Genomic DNA, 22,862 nt, shown 5'->3' on the forward strand with positions numbered 1-22,862 from the left:
TCTAAAAGTCAAATCTCGTGTCACGGAAGATGTAGCTGTGAATTTTCTTTTACCCTGGAGATGACTGAACTGCGTAGAGTGGAACCTTGGTAGCCTTTAGTCCGCCGCGAAGTGCTAAAACACCAATAAACTTGCGAACCTCTATACGGCCACACCTTTTACATGGAAGCTATAACAAAGCGATATCACCCTTCAGAATCGCTCGCTTCTATATTCAAGGAAGTGGTCAAAACTACTATACTCGAACAGGACCCACCAAACCAAAAACTAAATGGTGGTCTCTGCCTGCACTCCCCCCTACCTAAACCTCAAACGATGTTGTCTTTATTGCATAGCCACCCCCTTATCCAACAGTAATAAAAAACTGACAGTGAGATTCAAACCTCACTTTTCTTGTTTATCTAGCAATGCTGGCTCTTGCTAGCTGAATATTTCTTTGCCAAATCGAATTTTAAAGCCAACAAAATTTTGTCGGTAAGGAGATGGGTACTTTCTTCGATAACCTCCCTACCCCAGACAAGGTGGGTCCTCTTCCAACAAATTTGTTGTGACCAGTTTCGTAATATTTTTCTCGAGGTGAAAATTAAAAAAAAATCAGTTTCAATTTCGATTACTCAAAGGATGACTGGTGAGTGTTTTAAAGTGCCTATGAAGCGAAAATTGTCTTTAAGTAGTTGTAAAATTTACTCTTTCAAACACGAGATTTCAAAGTTTGAGATTGCTGGGGTAAAAATTGCCGATTTTGTGAGCGCTCAAAGTTGGGCTATTTTGCCTTCAAAAATGGTATTCGAATCTTGCGGCCAAAATGCCAGGTGACAATAACCGCTGACGTCACGTTGGTGCCAAGAATTGCAATTCATCATGGCGGAAGAGAAGAAAGATACTGCGACAGCGAGGGCGATATTGCGTTGCTGGCGTCCGTAGCAAAGAGAGTTGCCAGAATCGATCGTTCACAGAATCGCTAGACATGCTTTTCTCTTTCTACAATCCTTTTCGGCGGCAAGAACAGAATGAAAAGAAACAAACTTTTGGCACCAACGTGACGTCACAACTTAGAATTCAGCATAAAACTCGACCCAGTCCTCTGACCATTTTTGAAAGCAAAATAGCCCAGCTTTGAGAGTTTGTAAAATCCACAAGTTTTACCCCAGTACTCTAAAATTTCGGAATCGTATATGTTAAAGTCCAAATTTTATAACTACACAAAAACAATTTTCGCTTCATAGGTACTTTAAGTTAATACCTAAGATCCACATTTGCTGTTGCTTCGTCTATGATCAATATTTTATTGTGCTTAAGGATTGCGCGTGCTAGGCACACTAGTTGCCGCTGACCCACGCTGAAATTTGAGCCTCCCTCAGTTAGTTTAGTTTCCAGTCCATCTGGCAGCTCAGATACAGTTTCCTTTAGTTGTACCTGAAAAGAGAAGGCGTATGGGCACAAGGTTAAACGAAACAAACAAAAGAAAAAACCTTTGAAATCGCGAAGCACTCACTTTGACTCCCGGTAACCCAATTTGAAGACAAAATAGGAAGGCTTGATAAAACACAACGCATTCACTGTTTGGAGGGAGGAGAGGAGGGATCCTGCCCGTCGCGACTTTGAACCTAAACAACTTTTTTAATATTTTGCAGAAACGACATGGAGCTGGGTGACTTTTTCAGAAATTTGTCAAGAAACAATTTGATGTGGTCGCTTAGTGTTCATCGATTTCGATGTTACCATAGCAAATGATTTTTAACAAGCCGTTTTTTTAGAAAATGGAAAATCCCATTTTCTTTTAAAGAAGCAAAATTATTTTTCTTACGGTAACTTTTGTTTTTAGCTCTTATTAGTATTCTTTCCATTTACGCGCTTTTCTGAAGTTTTGGGGAAATCCAGAAGTCAAAGAGAGCGGATCCAAGATGGCCGACCGACATTCCCACGTGATGTGACGTCATCACTTCTCATTGCCAGTGTAACGTACCCCACACTTAATTAGCCGATAAAGATTTGCTTGTGGTAATTGTTAATGGTTTTGGCGATAAGAATATATTTGGTGTAATGAAGGATTTTCCAGCGCGAAAATTAACAGACCAATTGGGCGCATTTTTAGGGTATCTTCTTCTTCCTAATCTGCGGTAAAATATTATGAACTGAATACTTTCAAACAACATATTTCAAGGCCCTTCATGGGACACTGGAACACTAAAGTAATTTGAACAGCTCTCTTTCGTAAGAACCTCTTCTAATGCATTCCACAGTTCCGAGTCCCCATACTGATTGAAAGGATCCAGATTTTTCCTAAGGCTTCCACTGAAAAGGACCGGATCCTTAAAAAAAATAACAGCAATAAATAAATAAATAAGAAATAAATAAATAACGAACTAAATAAATACGAAAATACAAATAATAATAATAATAATAATAATAGTAATAATAATAATAATAAGATTTTGTTTTTTCACGTGATCAGGGCACTGGACGTAGTTACATCAGAGGTTCCATGGTTTTCGAAGACGCAGCCTAAGCCTATGTATGAGAATGAGAGGGCGATAGCATATGAAGACATTCCCCTGTATGCAGATAGCACGCACGTAAAGGCGAATAGGATCGAAGGAACCATCGTGGACAAGGAGAATAAGAAAGTATAGGTGATAGAGATGAGCTCTCCTTGGGTTGAAAAAAAGGGAGGAGAAAGATGCCGAGAATACAACAAAGTACGGGCCATTACGCTGGGAGCTCGAGCAGAGATATCCTGAATATCGTGTGACACAGTTCAATATTATTGTGGATGTACTCGGAGGTTACTCAAGAGATATCAGGAAGGCACTTAAAGAGCTAGTGGGAGGTAAAAGCGACACAATAGCTCTGCAGATATGAGATGATTAGGAGTTGGGATTTTAATTGTAAGGACTTTGGTCGTTGCATTGATTGGCTACGGCTGGCCGCCCAATCATTTTTTAGGATATCTGGGCATCCAGAAGTTTTTACTGCCATTATAATGATGATAATAATAATAATAATAATAATAATAATAATAATAATAATAATAATAATAATAATAATAATTAAAAAGGCATAAATATTTTCATTGAAACCGCGCCTGGAAAACAGCTGGTATCGTGAGGATGGACTAAATGTGTGAGAGAGGGCTGTCTCTAAAAAGACTCAAATAGACCGGGGAAGGAGGAAAAAGACGAAAGAAAAGTTCCCTTCCTTTTTTTCCTTCCACGTTTTTCTTCCCTGTTTGATTTTACATAACATCAATGGAAGTCATCTTCGAGTCAAGTGGAATCTTTATAATCATTTGATTGTAAGTAATAAGTCAAGTTACCGGTGAAATCATTGGACAGTTGTTATTACTTTCAGCACGTAGCACAACGGTGCAAATTATACAAGAGTCAACTGGCGTCACATTCAGGCCTTAAGAACTGTCTCACTTTTTGCTACTGCGCATACTTTCTGCGCATCTCGGAATGGTCCGAGAAAACTTGTTGCCAAAAAAGACATATTTTTGCCCAGTTTATGACTATACGGGAAAGGCCTACCTTACTAAAGGGTTGTTGAATCCAAAAAGATGATATGGGGCAACCACGCACTTTTCGGAGATAATTTGAAAAAATACTAGCTTTTCAGAGCTACTGTTGTTCAATTATCACTCAAAAATGCGTGATTACCCCCAAGTTTCTTTTTGGATTCCAACATCCCTTACCAAGATCTGCTTTCCCCGCATAGTCATAAACCGCGCAAAAATACTTCTGCATTAGGAGGCACCGTTCATGAATAGTACAGGTGACTGCGGTGATTGCGTTATTTTAAAATGACTGTGCTTACAGCGATGGGCGCGTGTTTACCGACCGTGAATGTTTATAGAGAAACGCCTCACCTGGGGAATGATGGACAGGTTACGTCTCAAGTCTTGCAGTGAAATGTCGGTGATAGGTACAGCGTCTATCCGAACTGTTCCTTTCGGTTCTGCCAGCCTAAATAGAGCCGCCATCAATGATGATTTACCAGCACCAGTTCTACCAACTACACCCACCTGAGACAAATCGTAAACCATTTTCACTGTCATTACAATCACTCACTGCCTTTGCTGAATTAAGATATGGAGGGCGAGATTTTGAAAAAATAGAGGGTCGTAAGACAGAGAAAGGAAAGGTAGGACGCGTCGCCGAAGGGGAGGTGGTTGGGTAAAAAAAAAAGAAAAACATTCCGAAATCCCAGAACAGCGTAACTTGGCGAGAAGGACCAAAGACCAGGAGTAGATTGCTCAATTAGGCAGATAAAATTCCACGACACACGGGTGGCACTGACTTTAAAACACCGAGACGTTACAAACATGTCAGCGTAGCGGCAAGGCTCGGTTTCATGGTTATTTAGACAGTGAGAATAAAAACAAAGTAGTATTTTACTTCTGGACGAGATTCGCATTCCATTTCGATTCCTGTTTAAGAGTGTTTTCTGACTAACCATGTCAATAGTCGATGGTCTAGGTTACCTTCTCCTCCGCCCTTATGCAAAAATTCATTTTCCTCAACACGTTAGGCATTGTGTGGTGATGTGCAAAGTAAAGTCCTTCAGCCGTAATTGTTCCGTACTTTGGCCACTCATCTGGTACAGCGACAGTTTTATCGTCAGGTTGCGATTCTTGTTCCAGGTGAGTATATTCAATAACACGTTCCACTGAAGTCATCTACAAGATAAGATAAGGAAAACATACTTGGCACAGCTTTGACCAAACAGGGAGCTTAAGCACAGACGTTCGTGAGCCACGAACGGAAATCGGAAGTCGAATGACTACCAAAACAAAGGTATTTTTCGCGGTTTTTGGCAATATGGCAAAAGCAGATCTTAGCAAGGGCTGTTGGAACACCGTCAAAAAGAAAATTAGGGGTAACCACATATTTTTCAGAGATAATTGAGGTTCAATTTGGAACAAAATGCCACACATTGTGGTGTATTTTTATTCAAGATTCTTAGAACAATCATTGCTTGATATCCCTAAGGTGAGTTGGATCGTTTGTGCTTATAGAGAGGATTCGCTCTGGAGCTCGATCAGCTCTCGCGTCTCTTTATGGTGGCAAAATTACCAATCACTTCAGTTGATACAACCAAACATACGACTTTCATGAAGACGGGTCGAGTCGACCCGATAGGATCGTGACGACTCATCACATTTTGTGGTCCCCTTGTGTACTTTCACGTGACCTGACCTCCGTCGAGTCGGATCGTCTAGGCTTATAGATGATTCGACTCCGTTTCCAGTGAGTCGGGTCATCTGAGCTCATCAACGACTCGACTCAGTCTGGTGCATGGAATTTCTATTCTCGTGCACACGCTTTAAGTCTTATGCGTCCGTGAGTCGAATTGCCTTGCGCTTTTAGACAAGTCCACTCCATTTGTGAGTATTGAACATGAAAATCGGGTTCTTCCGCTCTGTAACCCATTCTTGAGCGCTCCCAAAGAAAAGCAATTCTGAAGCAATGTCGATTAGAAAAAAAAAAAACAAACGGCCACAAACCTTAGCACTGAATATTATTATAACTTACCAGGCTCTCTACCTCAGCGCTCTGTCGTATACACCACTGGAATCCTCCGCTTAAAACTTTAGCATACGCCAGAGAAAGGCCAACCACACCAGCAGAAATACCTTGAAAAATGATGAAAAAAGAGAGATTTCACGAGGATGAAAACAGCTAGGAACCAAGAAATTTTAAAGTAGCAAACGTTTCACTAGAAGGATTGTACATATAGCTTTCTATCAGCTTTACTTTTAATCTTTCAAATCTTGCTTACATCCCTACAAGCCTGGCCCTTTTCTGCGTTCAAAAAATCAAACCACTTTCCTGAAGGATGCTAAATCGCCTCAGAAATTGGGTTGAACTTTGAAGAGAAACTAGCTGTTTCCTTAGCCTTCCTTTCTAAGCATGGGAAAATTAATTCCTTTTGCTTTTGGAGGGGCGAATATTTCGTTAGTTAGGATTTTTAGAAATCTAACATCAACTTGTAAATGCGGGGATTTGGATGTGTTCTCAAACACTTTCTGTGAGTTAAAAATTCAGCTAGAGAATCCGAGCAGATTGAACTTTGTTGGCATACTGAAATACCCCTAAAGGCTCGGAAAATGATCTTGGAAATGAATCGCTGCGTTTCTCTTTTTCTTTGCTACGCCCAGCTTGTGCCATACTTAACACGGTTTAAAGGTTCAAAAAGTAACCAAGCTTCGCATTTAATATCGTTTCTTTATCGTGACTTACTTATCCCGCCTTCTGCCATCAACAGCGGAGTAAAGGCTGCCACAGTTATAAAGAGGGCACACATGAAGTCAAGGCGGGACCCCAGCCACCTGGATGCTGTCAGAAATAAGAACCAGGAGGCTGTGTGATCATCTTGGTAGACATGATACGAGTGTCGAAATCTGTCTTCTGCTGAGTAAGCTCGGATGGTGGTGAGACCTTGAAGAGTCGCAGACACGTGAGAGTACAACGGATTGCGGTCTGAAGAGGAACAAGAAACAAAATAATTCCAAATAAATAACGCACCGTATTTTTTTCGGGGGGATGGGGAGGGGGTTTATTATTGAAGGAAATTTTGCGGCTCAAAATTGTTTGGGTGTGAAAAAATAAAAGCAGTTAGAACTGACACTAAGCTAAAAGCTTAAAACAAAACAGTTAACCCTAAAATCCCATGGACTTAAATACGGGGACGAAGTGGTGGGGGTGGGGGGGGGGGAAGGCTACGATCGGAAGGATTTTAACTTTTGAGGTTTGCAGGCTTAAATTCGAGAAGAGGCCAGGGGTGGGGGGTGGGGGGGTTATGTTCGGAATTTTACTATACTATTGGTCGAACGATGGCTGTAACACTCTTTTCTTTTGACAAACGTTGCTGCTCGTTCCGGAGCATTTCAAGTTCTCATAAGTACAACAGTGAGACGCTACTCTTCCGTTTTAACTGGAAGAGAAAGGTTTAATAGGCAGGTAACCAGATTAAGACTTACTCATTGCTTCAAGGCGTTTGATCTCTCTTGAAGACTTCAAGTAGTAGTGCCGTATGAAAAGGAGCAACACTATAATAGGAATGACTGCTGCCAGTAAGTACGGCATGGCCACCACATTCAGCACCAAAACCGCAAATGCTTGAAGTATTAGCTGCAATTCAAAGCAGTAACAACTTTTAAAGACACTGCATATGGCGTCGACCAAACATAAAAGGCTCTTCAAATGCCACATGGAGCCCCGTAGATCCTATAAATAATTGGTAATACGTGAAACAAATGATCTTAGCAAGCACAGTTGTTACCCTCGGCATTAATCTTTTCGAAGGCAAGGTAAAGGCATCATTTGATGTCACAGGAATTTCCCGTAATAAGTCCTTACTGTCACGTGGTATTGATTTTTATGTAAAAAATTATTTTTGTTTTGTTTTTCAAAGTTAGCTTAATTTTGACAATAATCGCAAAACTTTCTTCTCATACGAAAATCCGCTAAAACTGAAAATACTAAAACACATTAAATTTCTCAACCCTGCAATACCCAAACGAAAAAGCTAAAAAATTTCGCTTCGTTATCCGTGAAACCGACAGAAAGGTAATTCCTAGCTACTGTACTACTTAGCATCTCAAGCAAATATGAGAATGCGTTGAATTTCTGCTTTGAAAAACGTCAAATTTACAGAGGTTGCGTTGCTGTTTCTGTTTACTTTTATTAGTCACCCTCAATCCCTCATTTCTTTGAACTGTGAGGTAGCTTTTAGTTTATTTTATGTCATCTCATGTCATGTCATGTCATCTCGTGTCATGCCATGTCATGTCATGTCATCTCATGTCATGTCATGCCATGCCATGTCATCTGTGTCATGTCACGTCATGTCATTTCATTTCAATTAGTTTTGTTATGTGAAAACATATCACAGATTAAAAAGCACTACAGCTTAGGCAAATTACAGTTAAATCTCTAAAAAAATAATCTTACAGTCATACTCGAGAGTTAGCATAGAATGTAAACGGCAACACGTCATCCATCTGACCAATATCTTTTGAGAATCTGTTCAACACCCTTCCTGAAAATGCACAAAATATTTATTGTTTTATCTGAACCAGATAAATTCAAGTCTACGGTCTTCAAAGAGCGTCTTTTAGACTCCGACTTGAAGAACAAAGGTTGGATAAACATTTATCGTACAAGTTGAAAAGGTAAAATCCATTTAAAGTTTGCGTTAATTAGATGAAGTTACAAACAGTTCGATTTGCAGGCTGACGTTAAGGGAAAGTACTGGCTGCAGATTATATTTCTTAATACAAAGCCTGTTGTTACGCGGGCTGTAGATCATATAGTGTAGTCTATTTGAAGATCAAGACGCCTTCATTGAAAGAAAGGGTTAGCTTACAATCTCTTTTGATTCTTTAACCAGAGAATGAAAGTGACAGACTATAAAACGTAAAAAAAAATAAATAAATAAATAACCACGAATTCCCCCAAGCAAGGAGAGACACAAACATCGTAACACTGATTTAAAGCTACCCAGGAAAAAGGCCTTGGACAAGAAATTGTTCAGGTCAACACGTTCTTTTAAAGACAAAAATCACGCTCGCAATTCCTGAAATCGAATTTCATGATGCGTCACGACTGTATAAATGTTAGCGCTTTCTTTCTGATAAAGCGATGAATGAACCAAGAAATGTTTGCGTAGTCAAAACGCCTTCGGAACTCCTTAGTCGTCTCTGGCAAACTTCAGTAAATATCCGAAGATTCCTGGAAATGTCCGAAGACGTTCCGGCGTTTGAATGTCGGGTAAAGATCAGAAAATCTTCGGAGAACGGTAGGACAAATCGAATTGAACATTCGATGAACATTTCGTAGTTGAAAACGTGTCTTCTTATGCATTTAACAGTAAATTGTTCATACAAAAGTTAGCACCCACTTACCAACAGGGTTGTGATCAAAGAAGTAAATGGTTGTTCCAAGGAGCTTTTCAAACATCCTGTTGTGAAGATTCTGGGAAGCAGATACCGCAACGTAAAGGAAAAGACCCGCGCCTGCGTATACAAGTAGTAAAGTGCTAACGACAAGGGCACTGTAAATTGAAATATTACGTTTTCTCATCTCCGTAAGATCGACAGTTTCACTTGTTGAGTTTCCTGAAAAGGAAGCATGTTCTTCCTCTACATCTGCCCTGTGAAAAGAAATCGTTCATCCATAGTTTAAAACACTGGCCCCAATTGTTCACAGGCCGGATAGCTTTATTCCGTGGATAAGTCACTATCCGACAGTTTCAATCTGTGCAAAGATTTCAGTATTTTCTCGTGTACAAGCGAATATGCACATTCTAACAACGACTTAGTTTGGGAGCGAACGAAAACCTTGGACAACATTAAACGTAAAGTATTTTTTAGACCCTGAAAAGTGCCTTATCCAGGGGATAAAGTTATTCGGCCTTTGAACAACTGGGGCCTGGTGGAAACAGAAGAAAGGAATGACATATACAACAAAGAAATGAAAGCATTTCTTTCCTTAATAAGCGCTAAATGAAAATGATCAGTTTGCCAGAAAAAGGGGAACAGGAGAAGAAAATTGAAGCCTCTCTGGCTTTCTTTGAACTGTAGTTCAAGTAAACAGCTACAACCATTTTGTGCTAGGTCTCCCTTTCCCAGGTCGCTGGCTAAATATCGATAGCTGAGGCTCAAACGAAGTGAGAGTCTCAGGGTTGTGGCGCATATAGGGATGGTATCGTTCTTTGACCCTCCACGTCTGTATCTTGCAAACATAGATAGACTGAATTGTTGTGGAGTAGCAGCAGAAGAGAATAATTGCATTATACAATATCGCCTTAGAAATAACATCTTACCACTGAGCCAGCCACCAATCTGAAGACATGACTGCTGCCTAAAGAATTTCAAGAATGTAAATAGAAATAAGATCAATGCTTTTGTAGAATACTTCACAATACATGCCTGTGTTTGTTAATTCTCCTTTGTGACAAATACTGGAAGAAGGAAAATAAAAGTTCAACCCGTTTGAGAGGTTTCAAACCAAACCAAAACGTAAGCCACAAAATAGGATAGGATAGGGCAGGCTAGGCTAGGCTAGGCTAGACTAGGATAGGGCTAGGAAAGGATAAGCTAGGCTAGGCTAGGATAGGATAGGCTAGACTAGGCTAAGCTAGGCTAGGCTAGGCTATGCTAGGCTAGACTAGGATAAACTAGGCTAGAATAGGATATACTAGACTAGGATAGGCCAGGCTAGGTTAGGCTAGGATAGGCTAGGCTATGACAGGATGCGATAGGATAGGATATAACAGGCAAGGCTAGGATAGCATATGACAGGATAGGCTACGCTAGGCTAGGCTAAGTTAGGATAGGATAGGATACGATAGGATAGAATAGGCTAGGCTAGGACATGATAGGCTAGGCTAGGATAGGATAGGATAGGATAGAATAGGATAGGATAGGATAGGATAGGATAGGATAGGATAGGATAGGATAGGATAGGATAGGATAGGATAGGATAGGATAGGATAGGATAGGATAGGATACGGGATAGGCTTGGCTAGGTTGGATAGGATAGTATAGAATTGGCTGAGCTAAGGTAGTTGGGATACGATCGGTTCGGGCAAACTATGATATATTAAATAGGCTAGGCAAGGCTAGGATGTGATACGATAGCATTGGGGATAGGAAAGGACAGGATAGGATATTAGTAAACTTAAAATTAAATAATTATACGTAAACAATTTTTAAAAAGTAACACCACATCACATGATCTATTCCTAACATCGTAATTCTTCATAGTTCAAGCCCAGCATAACAGTGCTATAGGGTAGACATATTTTCGCACCTGAGCAGCAAGGAAAACCACAACCAACAGTATTATTAGAGGAACCCCAGCTCCTGCTTTCCAATAATCGATGTACACCTTCCAAGTTACTGTTCCTGTGTAGCGATCTTCCTTCTCAGGGGTTTGCCTTTTGTTTGATTCCTGTTAACAAATTTGTACATAAACGTTTGTTGGAAGCTTAACACACCAACATTAGCAGGCAGACGCTCTCCACCAGTCCTTACAATAAAACAGCAAACGTAACACACTTTGTTACGTACAGAATTTAAAGAAAACCTTCTCTTTTACATCAAATTGGCGTTAAACTGTTGGAAATGTAGCGTCTAAATTCAAAGTCTAATTTAAAAAGTGGAGATACACCTGTATCATTTAAGGGGTATAAAAATTGGATATGATTGTTGCTCATTTTTGCATTTGAATTTCCTGCGCACCGCCATTCTCACTTTTATGACGTCATACGCTTGCCGCTATTGTCAGGAACCAGGAGTTCTTTTGTTTAGAATAATTGAGCAACTGTATGACGTCATGAGATCCAAAATGGCGCCGCACAGAAACTTTAAAAGCAAAAATAGGCCACAATAAAATCCACGTTATAGAACACTAAAATGCTATCTCCACTTTTTCAACTAAGCTTTGATATTAAGATGTCAATTACAAAATAATAACGTTAATTCGTTCTAAGAGTGGAGGTTGCCGTCAATTTACCAACTACAAACGTCGGCCCGATTGGGCTTTATTTGAGTTGGATAAAAATTGCATACAGAATTCCTGTTTTCAGGAGTTCCCGTTCTCGTCTCTAAGTCTGGTCGGGTTTGGCTTGTCGACAAAGGCTCCCAGTACGGAAAAACTATCAGAAATTAAACAGATCAATTTAGTTTTCTTAACAGCCAAGGATTAATGAAGCAGCTGAGACCCTTGGAAAAGAAGCAAAAAATTAAAGGGAACCTTCATTCTGACAACAAATTGACATTAAATTGTTGTAAATACTGTCTTAATTCTAAATTTCATTTTGAAACGTGGTAATAACATTGAAGTGAGCTCAAAACTGTAATATGATTATTGGCTATTTTTGCTGATAAATTTCCCGCGTAACGCCATTTTGGATTTCATGACGTCATACCGTTACCCCTATTGTAAGCAAGCAGCAGTTCTTTTGTTTGAACCAATAAGGCAACCGTATGACGTCATGGAATCCAAAAAAAAAGCGGTGCCTGGGACATTTTAAACCGAAAATATGCAATTATGTAATCCGGTGTTGTCCGACACGGAAATAAGATTTCCATGTTTTCCAAAGTAATTTGAAATTACATTGTATTTTCAAGAATGGAGGTTTACTTTAACTGCTAAATCAGTGTCTCAGATAATAGAGTGTTCATCAACCTGGCAAAGCTAGATGGCCAGCTGACCAAACAAATTACTTTAAAGGCACAGTTACGAACGTTATCAGTGGAAAGACCCTCATCTGATGAAGCCCTGAAATACTTCATGGGTTCCCTTCTCTCAACATCTAAACTGAAAAACTTTCCTACCACAGGTTTAACTTCAGTGGTTTGAGTGGAATTTATGTCTCCATTTTTCTCCTCCATTTGAACATCATCTGTATCAATAGCGCTGTCACTGTCGGATTCCGGAAAGGAGATTAGGAGCCGGACATCAAGACCTGACTTTGATAATTCTGAAAGTGTACCTTGGCCAACACAGCAACCCTGAAAGACAAAACAAAGGCCACTTTCCAGGACTAACTTTTGGAGGAATTTGTCCGAAAAATCATTTACAAAATGGCGCATTCCTTGTCTATAAACTAACCTGTCTGGCTGTAGCCTACTACGCGGACTCTCTCAGGCCAAACGGATGGATCAGTGTATTAACTCTGCAGTCTTTGCCGTTCGATTCCCAATCAGGGCTCGTCACACACTCCTCTCTCAACTTCGCTCTCTTAGTTTGTCTCGCACTCCTCCCCCCACGTTAACTTTCTGGGTTCGCCACACACTCGTCGCCCACGTTCGTGGAGGAAGCACGTTAGTAGCACAAACACGTTTATAGGACATTATCAATTTTTAAAGGCGAATCGCATCATGGATATTAAGCAGTAGTTAGTAGTCAACAAGGCTGAGTTTTCAGTTCTGGTCGTACTTGGAAAACAGACCCAAGTAAGGAACATGGCAGGGTAACGAATTCCTTCTGTCAACCATGCCTTCTAGGCCAGCTCGACAAGAAATCAATTTGTCCAGATAAAACTGTTCAATTAGCGTGTGGAACAAGTAAAGAAGAGTTTTCCGTTAAAGGTGTACTGACTCCTGGTACCTCAACCCTTACGCCAAGTTCGAGTGCAACACTTTGAGCTTCTTTACCAGACGTTGAACATCGCCGTTAGAAAAATTGGCGATGGGAGAACTGAAATCCTTGGTTACCTAGTTATCCGGCCTTAACCTTAAACGTTTTTATGTGTAATCGTGTTACAGTCATTTCAACAGTAACGTTGTCGGTTCAAAGTATGAAGCTAAAAGACAAGACCGAAAGTGAACATGGGATTTTTATGAATAAATTCATCAAAATCAGTCATGCCTGGAGAAAACAATAGGTTGTTATTAGCAGTACAATGACCTGCACGTGCAGGGATGATTTTGATGAAATTATTCATAAAAATAATTTCACAAAACATTGCGGTCTTGTCTTTTGGCTTGATTTTAATCCAACAACGTTAATTGAAATAGCTGTATACCCGAAGAGGCGAAGAGATGGAAGAGGAATATAAGAAATTCATACTCATGAGCTGCGGTTTTACTGCACAAAACAATAACAGGTCAACAAAATTAAATATGTCCGTCTACTAACCTCCTGCAAACATAAAACTGAGGTGGCATCCTTGAGGTATTGTAACTGATGGGTTACCAAAATACAGATTTTATCCTTTAGTAGGCCAAGAATACACCTGGAGCATCAAAAGAATAACACATGAGTGGCGGTGGTTAAATAACGCACATATCGTCCTTGTCTCATTGCGCCTGAAATACAGTTATCAAGGGATGACATCACTTAAAATGGGTACAAGCCCCTTACTGAATACCCGTTTGTAGCTCCTGGAACAAGTGACAGGAGTTATTGGGATGCAACAGAAATTTGTTTTTAAGTCTTTGTAGTCAAGTGACATCCTTGTCAAATTTGCTGTAAACGATGTTCACAGGTTGTCCTATCAGCTAGGGAGATTACCTGGCAATGTTCTTGAGCCTGTGAATACAAGTAGAATCCTTGACAAGTTTCATGTATACAATGTCCATGCAAAACAGGAAGGCAGATCTCGTTATGATAAGTTCATTATTAGTAAACAAGTAGTCACAAAGGAATGGCATCGTAATATATATTATATTTCTTTGCATTTTCTTCATTTTTTTGATCAAATATTTCAAATCAGGGCACAAGGTGTAAACACTTTTACATCTAAGTATTCAATTTACCATCCCTGCATATCATCCAAGGACCCAGTCTATCCACCCACTAAGCACCCAGTTTATCCACGAGCTCAGCAATGGGTGCCTTTCATTTGTAATTACTGTTTGCTCCATTTTCCTAATGATCACTAAACCAACATCTAGTTGTTTCTTTTATTCTTCAAAGCCTAGTTTAGTTTGAGCAATCCACTGTTTACATCATCTCACTCACCCCACCCATGGTCGAAAGCATTCATGAAGCTAAGGACGGTCATTGTTAGGTTTGCTATGTCCTTAGTGGCTGTTTTATGTCTCCATTGGATACAGAAGTGATTCCAGCAAGAGGACCCTGTAACCATTTGCATATGGACGTGACACGTCCAAAGTGTAATAAAAGCACCGCGTCGCTACAGCTGTATATATGCCGACGGCCGCTTAATCATATTCCGTCAGCAGCATTTTGAGAGAAACTATTTGAGTTAAATTTCTGTTGGCAAGTGAAATAAGATTTCATTCCCCTAAGGTTTCCGTAAATTGATTCAGATCAAACTGAGACAACTTACACACGCCCCAAAGTAAATAAACTAAATAAATAAATAAAAATGACAAAAGGAACAGTGTTGCTTAATTTGACTTACTTGTCAAAGAGTTCCCGTCCTACATGTGTGTCTACAGCACTCAAAGGATCATCCAGGAGATATATGTCTGCATTGTGGTAGACAGCCCTGGAAAATGGAGCAAATACAGGAAAACCAACATACAACTAATAACTAATTGCAGCTTAGAAAGCGAGTCTCGTCACTCCTTTATCAACAGGTCATACGACTGTGTCAGACTGTTCCACAAAATTGATTTTTGATGATCTAGTAGGACCTGACAAAAGACATTGGGGTTAAGCCCGGGCCAAACAAGGCTAGGGCGAGAGTTTCTGCGAGTGCCGCTCTCATGAGAGTTGCACGTGAGTTTTCTTCAACTCTCAGCGCTTTGGCCAAACGAACTCGAGATCCGCCGTGAGCTGAGGCTTGATACTCATTGCGTCAGTCAGGTCCCGAAATGGAATTCGCGCGCACGTAAGAGAAAAGTCGCTGCATGTTTATTGCTCATATTTATATTGAAGAAGAAGGGAAGGATGATGTTTCTCGTGTGAAGTGGTACGTGAAGTGAAGTGATAACTAAAATCAGATGAACACTCTCAAAGGTTTTTGCTAGGCTTGCTGACCGACTCACGTCTTCTTAATTTCATGTAATAGACATTCAGAATAGTGTTCTTATTTACCGAGGAGCCTTTTAAACATACAGACAGTTTGCGTGAATAACACACGTTTCTTAAATATGTACTAGACGAGGCAATAATTAATTCCTTTATAAGTAAGGATAGTTCATACGTAGATTTCACTGCCTGTTTGTACTATCCAGAGGGACTGAAAATATAACAGCAAAAGCCAAACAAACCTTGCTAAGCTAATGCGTGCTTTCTGTCCACCACTGAGCACTACACCTCTTTCACAAACCAAGGTGGAATCACCGCTGGGAAAAAGCTCCAAGTCCTGCAACGGCAAGGAGCAAGGGAAAGTTACCAATGACATTAGCATCTACACTGGAACTGCAATGTACGGAGTATAAGCTCGCAGTTCCGCTTCCCCTCACAGATAATCTTCAAACTAAGGTTTAGTTCCAGTGGTGCGGTATTGCGGAACAGCTTACCTCAACACCTAAGAGAAGTGTCAAAGCTGGCCGAGTCTAGATCACAAATACTATACTGTTACTTCCAAAGTGATTAATTCCCTTTCTAAAGTAATTAATTTATGAGCAGTATGGCATCCTTGTAAAAAAGGAATTTTTCTTTTTAATTTTAACTGTATTGCATTGTTAGTCACTGTAACAAGTATAATAGGTTGAACGTTATATAGAATAGATTAGTAACCGTGGATAAAAAAATAGTATGACTATTCTGACCATCGGATGGTCAGTTGCTTGTTAAAGCATTTTCTCAGAAAAATTAAAAGTAACGCTGTTCGACATTTCGATGTAATCTTTGGTTTGCCCCTAAACAGATGGAACTATGATCTTTTATGCACCACACTTATCTGGATAAATGCCCCCTCCCCACTCGCAATTCTGCTCTCAATCAAATGACCACTTAAATTAAAAATTTGATCAACATAGATATAAGTGCTCAAGGGTATCATCAGAGATATCAAAAAATAATTGTCTATCTCGGGATTTTCCCCCGTCGGCAAAACAAGGCTCCTTTAATTTCCAACAAGAAAATAGGAATATATGGACTGGGTCAGACTAATAAACGACGAAGAAAGAAGACAACTATCAGTTAAGAAACAGATGGGCATTCCTGTGCATTCCACACCGTGGAATACACAGGAATGCCAGTTTGAGAAACACTTTGATTGGGACAGAAATGAGCGGTTTAATTTGTGATAAATAAGGTGAAATCATTAGTAGAGAAACAACATGGGATGAAAGTACTACAAAAATCATACAATCAGTGCCAACCTTTTGCAAGGCGCAAGCCTCAATGACTTCTAAGTAACGGTCCTTGTCAAATTCTTGACCAAATACGATATTCTCCTTCACTGTTCCAGAAAAAATCCAAGCTTGTTGGGATGCATAGCCTACTCTTCCATGCACCTTCCGGTCACCATCGGAAATGGGCAGTTCACCAAGGAGGACCATCAACAATGATGACTGCAAAGGATTAACATTACAATAATGCAAAGTCAAATTAACTGGTTCTCTATAAGCATTTTACATGAATATACATGGTGCAGTGACCTACAACTATTTGGTTCCAGAAGGAAGATAGGGGGTCATAAAAGGTAACGACACGTCCATGACTGTTGTCTTTTAGTTACTGTCAAAATCCAAGTTGCCACTCATTTTCTCTCGGTTGCTGGTCATGACAGATAATTGTTTTGCAGTCACTAATCAAGCTGTGTAAGCCAAGCGGCTTATGACAGTATCAGCAGCATGAAATAATTTAAAATGTTACTACTTCCTCTCAAAGAATGCCTCACAAATGTCCGGTAGCAATTTGCACCGTTGATAACTGAAGATTAAAGCAATGTGACCAAAAGTTCTTCTTGAGGAACCAAAAGCAGCAAGAGACACTTCAGCCACTGACAAGGTGAAAGACATTTAATGCACCAAAATTTACAGACGAATGAAGCTAATGTAAAACGGGATTACCTTTCCTGCACCCACAGACCCAATGATAATGTGAAGCTCTTCCTGACAAAAAAGCGAAAGAACATAAAAAACCAATGGATGACATGACTCTGTCTTTTCTAAAATGCCTCAATTGATAACGTTTTCACTTTGAGAGCTCAAAGCTGATACATTTCTTTTATAAATCTGTGAGTTTACTAAATCATTTGATCATTAACGATAAAGTAGGGCTGTTACGTCAATACAGGAACACTTATTCTCGCAGTTTCTCTAATAGTATTCCTCAGTTGTTTCATTCTGAGTATTCAACAATCCCATTCATATGTTCGTCCACACAGTTGACGAATACAGGAATCACGAGGCTAGCGTTCCTGTATTGTCGTCAAAGCCCTATTACCCCAGTCTCACGTCTTTCACGGAATTGTACCTCACCGAAAGTGGAATTTGGCGCTTTTAAACGCCTCAAACGAGCGGCAAAAAATTGATAAGGAATTTTTTAACACTTTCACACGAGAATAATAACAATAACATTTGATCAAGCAATAAAAAAAATCTGTCAAATACACTTTAATGATAGCCCTGTATATTTGTTGCACAAAATTAAAACAAAAAACAACTAAATCAGGACGTTTGGGTGAACATTGCATTTATATATGTGCAAAAACTGAATACAAAAAGCACTTCTTGACTGTATACATATACATATATATGTATGAATTTATTTATTTTCATAAAGTTATCACTTCATTCTCTAAGTATATATTCTACTCCCTTATTCATATCTTCTTCTTGTCTTACTCTGCCTGCTTCGATTAGCTTTCGCTACCCGCTGTCCAGAGTATTTAGTTAAAGAAGTTGCTTTTCTCTGTATTTATACATTTAATGAATTTCTAAATTTTATGTGCACTCACTGATGAAATGACAATAAAGGAGTTTCATTATAGTAACTGTATACTCCTGAGGAGAACTCGAGAAGTCTATGAAAGGTTCAGTTCCTGGGACAGTACAAAGACCAAAATGGCATTATTGTAAGACGATCGTCAAAAATAGTTGCTATCCAATTTCAGTCAGTTGCATCCTTACCAAATTTTCAGTTGGCAAGACTCAACTAATCCAGTACATCAAAATTTTCCTAGTTGTACAGAGTGTATAAAAGTTCAAATAGTCTGAGTTGTTAAAGCACGCCAAAAGCAATATTATTTAGGGCCTCAGTACACAAAAAGGTCCCGTACTGAACATATTATTTTATGTTACATTATGCAGTGGTTCCCTTCACGAATGCCATAAATTAGATAGATTGGTTGATAATATGTTACGGATTAAAACAACATACCAAATTTGCTTCAAAAGTGACATCTTTCAAAGTAGGGTTTAGTGTCTGAAATAGGTAGAAAGTTTTATTCAGATGTTGTATCACATGCATCCCCCACTTTTCTTTACCTCGGTAATGGACCTTACACAAACAAATCAATCAAACTACAGTACTGTGGTAGCTCAATCTTCAATGTGTACAAAGAGTTGCCCGTTGTCACTGGATCAAACATCATTTCAAGTGCAAAAGTAGAGTACCTGTGGTCAGGAGTTCATGTTGCAGAAATGTGTAACTTTGTGAAATCCCTTTAAATGTGAACAGCTCTTGTTGTTGTTATTGTCAAACGTACGCCGTTATGGCTAATGCATATCGCTTCATCAGTTTGAAAGAAAAATGACTGAAGATGCAGATTGCACGCACAGAGGGGCTATCTTTGCACTTGATCACGACTTCAAAAGTACAACAACAAGCCACGTTCACCAAAAAGGATTTTAAAAAATCTGGGAATGGCTGTATTGCCTTCTCAGAGAGCTGGGAATCTCTAGGATGTGAACGACTCCAATGCACAAATTTTATAAATCATGTGTAATAGCATTCAGCTATTAACAGAAAAAGGCTTAGTTATTAGATTAAACACCTTTCGCTAACAAATAAAACTGAGTGAGACTCAAACTTATTACTTACATTCTAAAGCATTTTAGGTAAATGGCTGTTTTTGGCCGTTTTGTTTTGCTTTGCTTTTACTTCTAAAAACAATGTCAGTAGAGACATTATTAGTCTTACCGAATCCCAGTATGCAGTAATCCCATTTAACTGCACCACTGGTGCCTCTGCTTTACTGCCAACACTATTTGATTTAGCAGGGTAATTGGGATCTCTTTCCTCTAACTCTAAGAATTTCTAAAAACAAAAAGCAGCACACAACATTACTCTGTAAAATAATAATCTTAGGATAACAAAAATGTAAACTTCTCAACTTAAACAATGATAACAGACCTGACTATGGTTTCATGTTCGAATATTTTTAGAAAGGCAAGTAGTCATTGTTTTTGGAAATGGAGTCAACTGTTCTGCATTGGACACCTAAAAACCACCATCTATGTTATATATAATAATGTTATAGTAATACATGTACGTCTTGAAATACAACCTGTGTAATCAGCTGAAGTCAAATAAATTCATTCAGTCATTTCTTAGCGTTAACAAAGTAATTGCATGGTAACAATTTATTCATGATCACTACAAGGTCAGTAACTTTAAACTTATCGAATTAAAAAGCGTTCTCTGGTTAAAAGATTAAAAACATAAGCTTTCGGCTAACAGTCTATAGCCTTTAACGAATGAAAAATGTGGCGCGCAAGTTTACGGAAACAGAAACTGAGATAGCCGAAAGCTTATGTTTTTAATTTTTTTGACCAGAGAACGGTTTTTAATTCAGTGTCTTATCCTGGTTACAGCTCTAATTTTACTAATAAACTTATTACTTAATATTTGCCTGCAGATGTCTTTAGTGTGTTTAACAAGTTATACCATTTCTAAAAGTCGTCGTCTACAGCTATAGCATAGGGTAAACAGAATTTTTTGTCAGGAAAGGCATGATTCAATGAAGATATGAAAGGATATGCCTGTGATCAAAAGTCGTTGATTGTTTCAGTTCTATACTAAACCTCTACTGAATTAATTGTAATGTGTACGTTGTTCATTGGACCCAACTCCTAGACTAGGTACATGATTATCGAGTGCAAACCCTTCGTTAGAGCACATGTTTCTTCCGACGACTTTCTAGTGCTCAAAATGTCAGCTTTTGTACGTCGACCGTTCCGGTGGCCAATGTACAAATGCACGTCAACTCACTTTATAAATGAAGCATTCGTTCGATCATTTTACACTTCGCCACTAACGTAGCACGCAGCTTCTTTAGAAACTGAGCCTCTTTAACCACTAGACATGACAAACATTAAATTCCAATTTCTAAAAGTCCTTACTTGTAGTCGCTTCTCGGACACAGAAGCCTCTTTGAGATACATCACACCACGAGAGAAGAACGAAAGGAAGCATACTCTCACTGACATGAACAGTCCGAGAACAACAAACACTCTTTCAGCAGTTAGCGTTTGGCCAGTCATAACAAATGTTGTAAAAACCACAAAGTTGACTACAGACAGACCAGAAAAATACAATGCACCATTGATAGCACGGAAGAAGGATGTGAGCTTCACTGCTTTTGTTTCTCGTCTAAATAACAAAAGTATAATTATATCAAGGTCAATTTTTTTCCCACAAGAAAACTACATGTTATACAGTCTAATGTCACTTGATAACATTACTAAAAAGGTTTTGAGTAACGCCCAGTGGCCGGCCATAAGGTAACCTTGTAATCTGGCTGGCTACGAAAGGGTACTCTAATTAATCGACTTAGGAGCAAACAAGTAGGAAATTGCCAAAATCACAAATTAAAACAAAACTACAGTTAACAAACCATAGTTTCATTAATGTAGATCACTAGCTCGGCCAGTTTATGCCACACCAAGTCGTGGTCAACAGAAGATCCAACCTTACCAGCAGTCTTTCTAAATGGCGAATGCCTTTGAACAGCTTGCCTTAACCATTTGACTGGGGTTCAAGATAATAAATTCAGACATTCAAGCAGCCAACAACAGTTTTGCCATGGAGCAAAAACCAGTTATTTTATAAAATAATGCACCTTACACTTTATTTATAATTTACAACTTAATTCACTTTAGGTGTTTTTGATGCAAACCTTCGAACATCAGCCACCAACTTGGCAAAGGGCTTTTCCCAAGTGTACATCTTGATAACTCTCATTCCTGAGATGATTTCGTTCATTACTTTGATACGTTGATCTGTCAGAACAGCAACTTTGAATCTGAAAGGGACGAAAGTGCACAGTACACAACAGGACACATCAATGTACGGAAGTAAGCCAACTCAGTGTGACACAACAACCAAAGTGGGAGACCATGGTCATGGGGAAGGTAACATTACCTATGCCTGTGGATATTTAATTGATTGACAGTTCATATTTACAAAGCAAACGATACATTACCTTGCTATTGGAAATACAGTGTACATGTATATTGCAACAAAGAGCTATTGATTCTGACAAGTTTTCATAATAATTTTATTTAGAACTCTTCATGTGTAGTATAAAAAGTAAAGGTTGAACTCTTTTAACATCCTCAGCTGCAGTTGCTTCAAAACTAGGTAGTTAATTGCTTTCTGCAACTTACAGTCCTCACTTGCAAAAAGGAAAGGAGCATGGCAAAACAAGTAGCAAAGATTAAATACATGATGACGTGCTCTGAAAAAGACAGCAGAGAGAAGCCTGGGAGCAAATGAACATTTTCTGCCTTGTTTAGTTATTTCGTGATTTGTCATTGCGTGCTTGTCAAGCCAGCGCCCAACATTGAATTTTTCATTTTTCGCCGGGATCCTGATTGTAACCCAAGAATTATTCCAGACTTTTACCGAAATCAATGCTGAATCAAGTTATTGCGAACACATGAACTAACAATAATCAAAGATCAGGGAGTGCGTCCGATTATCTCGATCCCAGGCTCTCTCTTCTTTGACAAGTACGCGATGATATCATCAGCCCCTGCAAAATCTGCGGGGGATGCCAGATACGCGTCACAAGATCCATTCATTCATTCGTTGATTGATTGTCCCATATAATCTCGACTCCAAACGCAATTAGGAGTGTGTTCTTTCTACGTTGAATACAATTATATGCTTTTCTTTTCCGTTGTTTCGAACTTTGTGTGTTTTAGATAATTGTCTTAAAGTCCAAACAGATCACTTTAGCTATCGTGACCTACATGTATAATTGTCCCTTTGTTCATGTATTGGTTGGTTAAATTGTGTTTTGTGTTATGAAACTTCTTACTTTAATTTATATTGCCTTCGTTCTTTCTGCTAGAACTATTGATACTAATTAGGAAGCATTTTATTCATGTTTTGAAGCTGCACGAAATCGGTAAGCCTACGTCTTTTGTATTATTTAAAATATGTTCTTATTAGATGCGTCTTTTTATTGTTATGTGATTTCAGGAGTACAGCTTAATATGGTAATTTAGTTCTTTGTTGTGATCCGTTTGAAGC

General features: G+C 39.1%; 1 protein-coding gene across 2 annotated transcripts in view; it reads right to left on the minus strand.

The window, feature by feature from the left end:
• The window catches only part of LOC146469530 (ATP-binding cassette sub-family C member 4-like), a 40,538-nt gene that overhangs the window by 1,784 nt on the left and 15,892 nt on the right, over positions 1 to 22,862 (minus strand). For both annotated transcript variants that reach the window (XM_085123156.1, XM_085123157.1), the window contains 21 exons: positions 21,502 to 21,627; positions 20,726 to 20,975; positions 19,524 to 19,640; positions 18,762 to 18,806; positions 17,450 to 17,491; positions 16,757 to 16,948; positions 15,698 to 15,792; positions 14,884 to 14,970; positions 13,653 to 13,749; positions 12,347 to 12,523; positions 10,818 to 10,958; positions 9,829 to 9,866; positions 8,909 to 9,156; positions 7,964 to 8,043; positions 6,983 to 7,133; positions 6,243 to 6,482; positions 5,535 to 5,635; positions 4,484 to 4,678; positions 3,869 to 4,024; positions 2,223 to 2,312; positions 1,244 to 1,416 (listed from right to left, as the gene is read on the minus strand). In XM_085123156.1, coding sequence (XP_084979282.1) covers positions 1,244 to 1,416; positions 2,223 to 2,312; positions 3,869 to 4,024; positions 4,484 to 4,678; positions 5,535 to 5,635; positions 6,243 to 6,482; positions 6,983 to 7,133; positions 7,964 to 8,043; positions 8,909 to 9,156; positions 9,829 to 9,866; positions 10,818 to 10,958; positions 12,347 to 12,523; positions 13,653 to 13,749; positions 14,884 to 14,970; positions 15,698 to 15,792; positions 16,757 to 16,948; positions 17,450 to 17,491; positions 18,762 to 18,806; positions 19,524 to 19,640; positions 20,726 to 20,975; positions 21,502 to 21,627 — 2,841 coding nt within the window. The remainder of the gene's footprint in view (positions 1 to 1,243; positions 1,417 to 2,222; positions 2,313 to 3,868; positions 4,025 to 4,483; positions 4,679 to 5,534; positions 5,636 to 6,242; positions 6,483 to 6,982; positions 7,134 to 7,963; positions 8,044 to 8,908; positions 9,157 to 9,828; positions 9,867 to 10,817; positions 10,959 to 12,346; positions 12,524 to 13,652; positions 13,750 to 14,883; positions 14,971 to 15,697; positions 15,793 to 16,756; positions 16,949 to 17,449; positions 17,492 to 18,761; positions 18,807 to 19,523; positions 19,641 to 20,725; positions 20,976 to 21,501; positions 21,628 to 22,862) is intronic.

The sequence above is a fragment of the Pavona decussata genome, unplaced genomic scaffold (assembly GCF_977016875.1).
Source record: "Pavona decussata unplaced genomic scaffold, jaPavDecu1.1 SCAFFOLD_122, whole genome shotgun sequence".
In the NCBI taxonomy this organism is placed as follows: domain Eukaryota; kingdom Metazoa; phylum Cnidaria; class Anthozoa; order Scleractinia; family Agariciidae; genus Pavona; species Pavona decussata.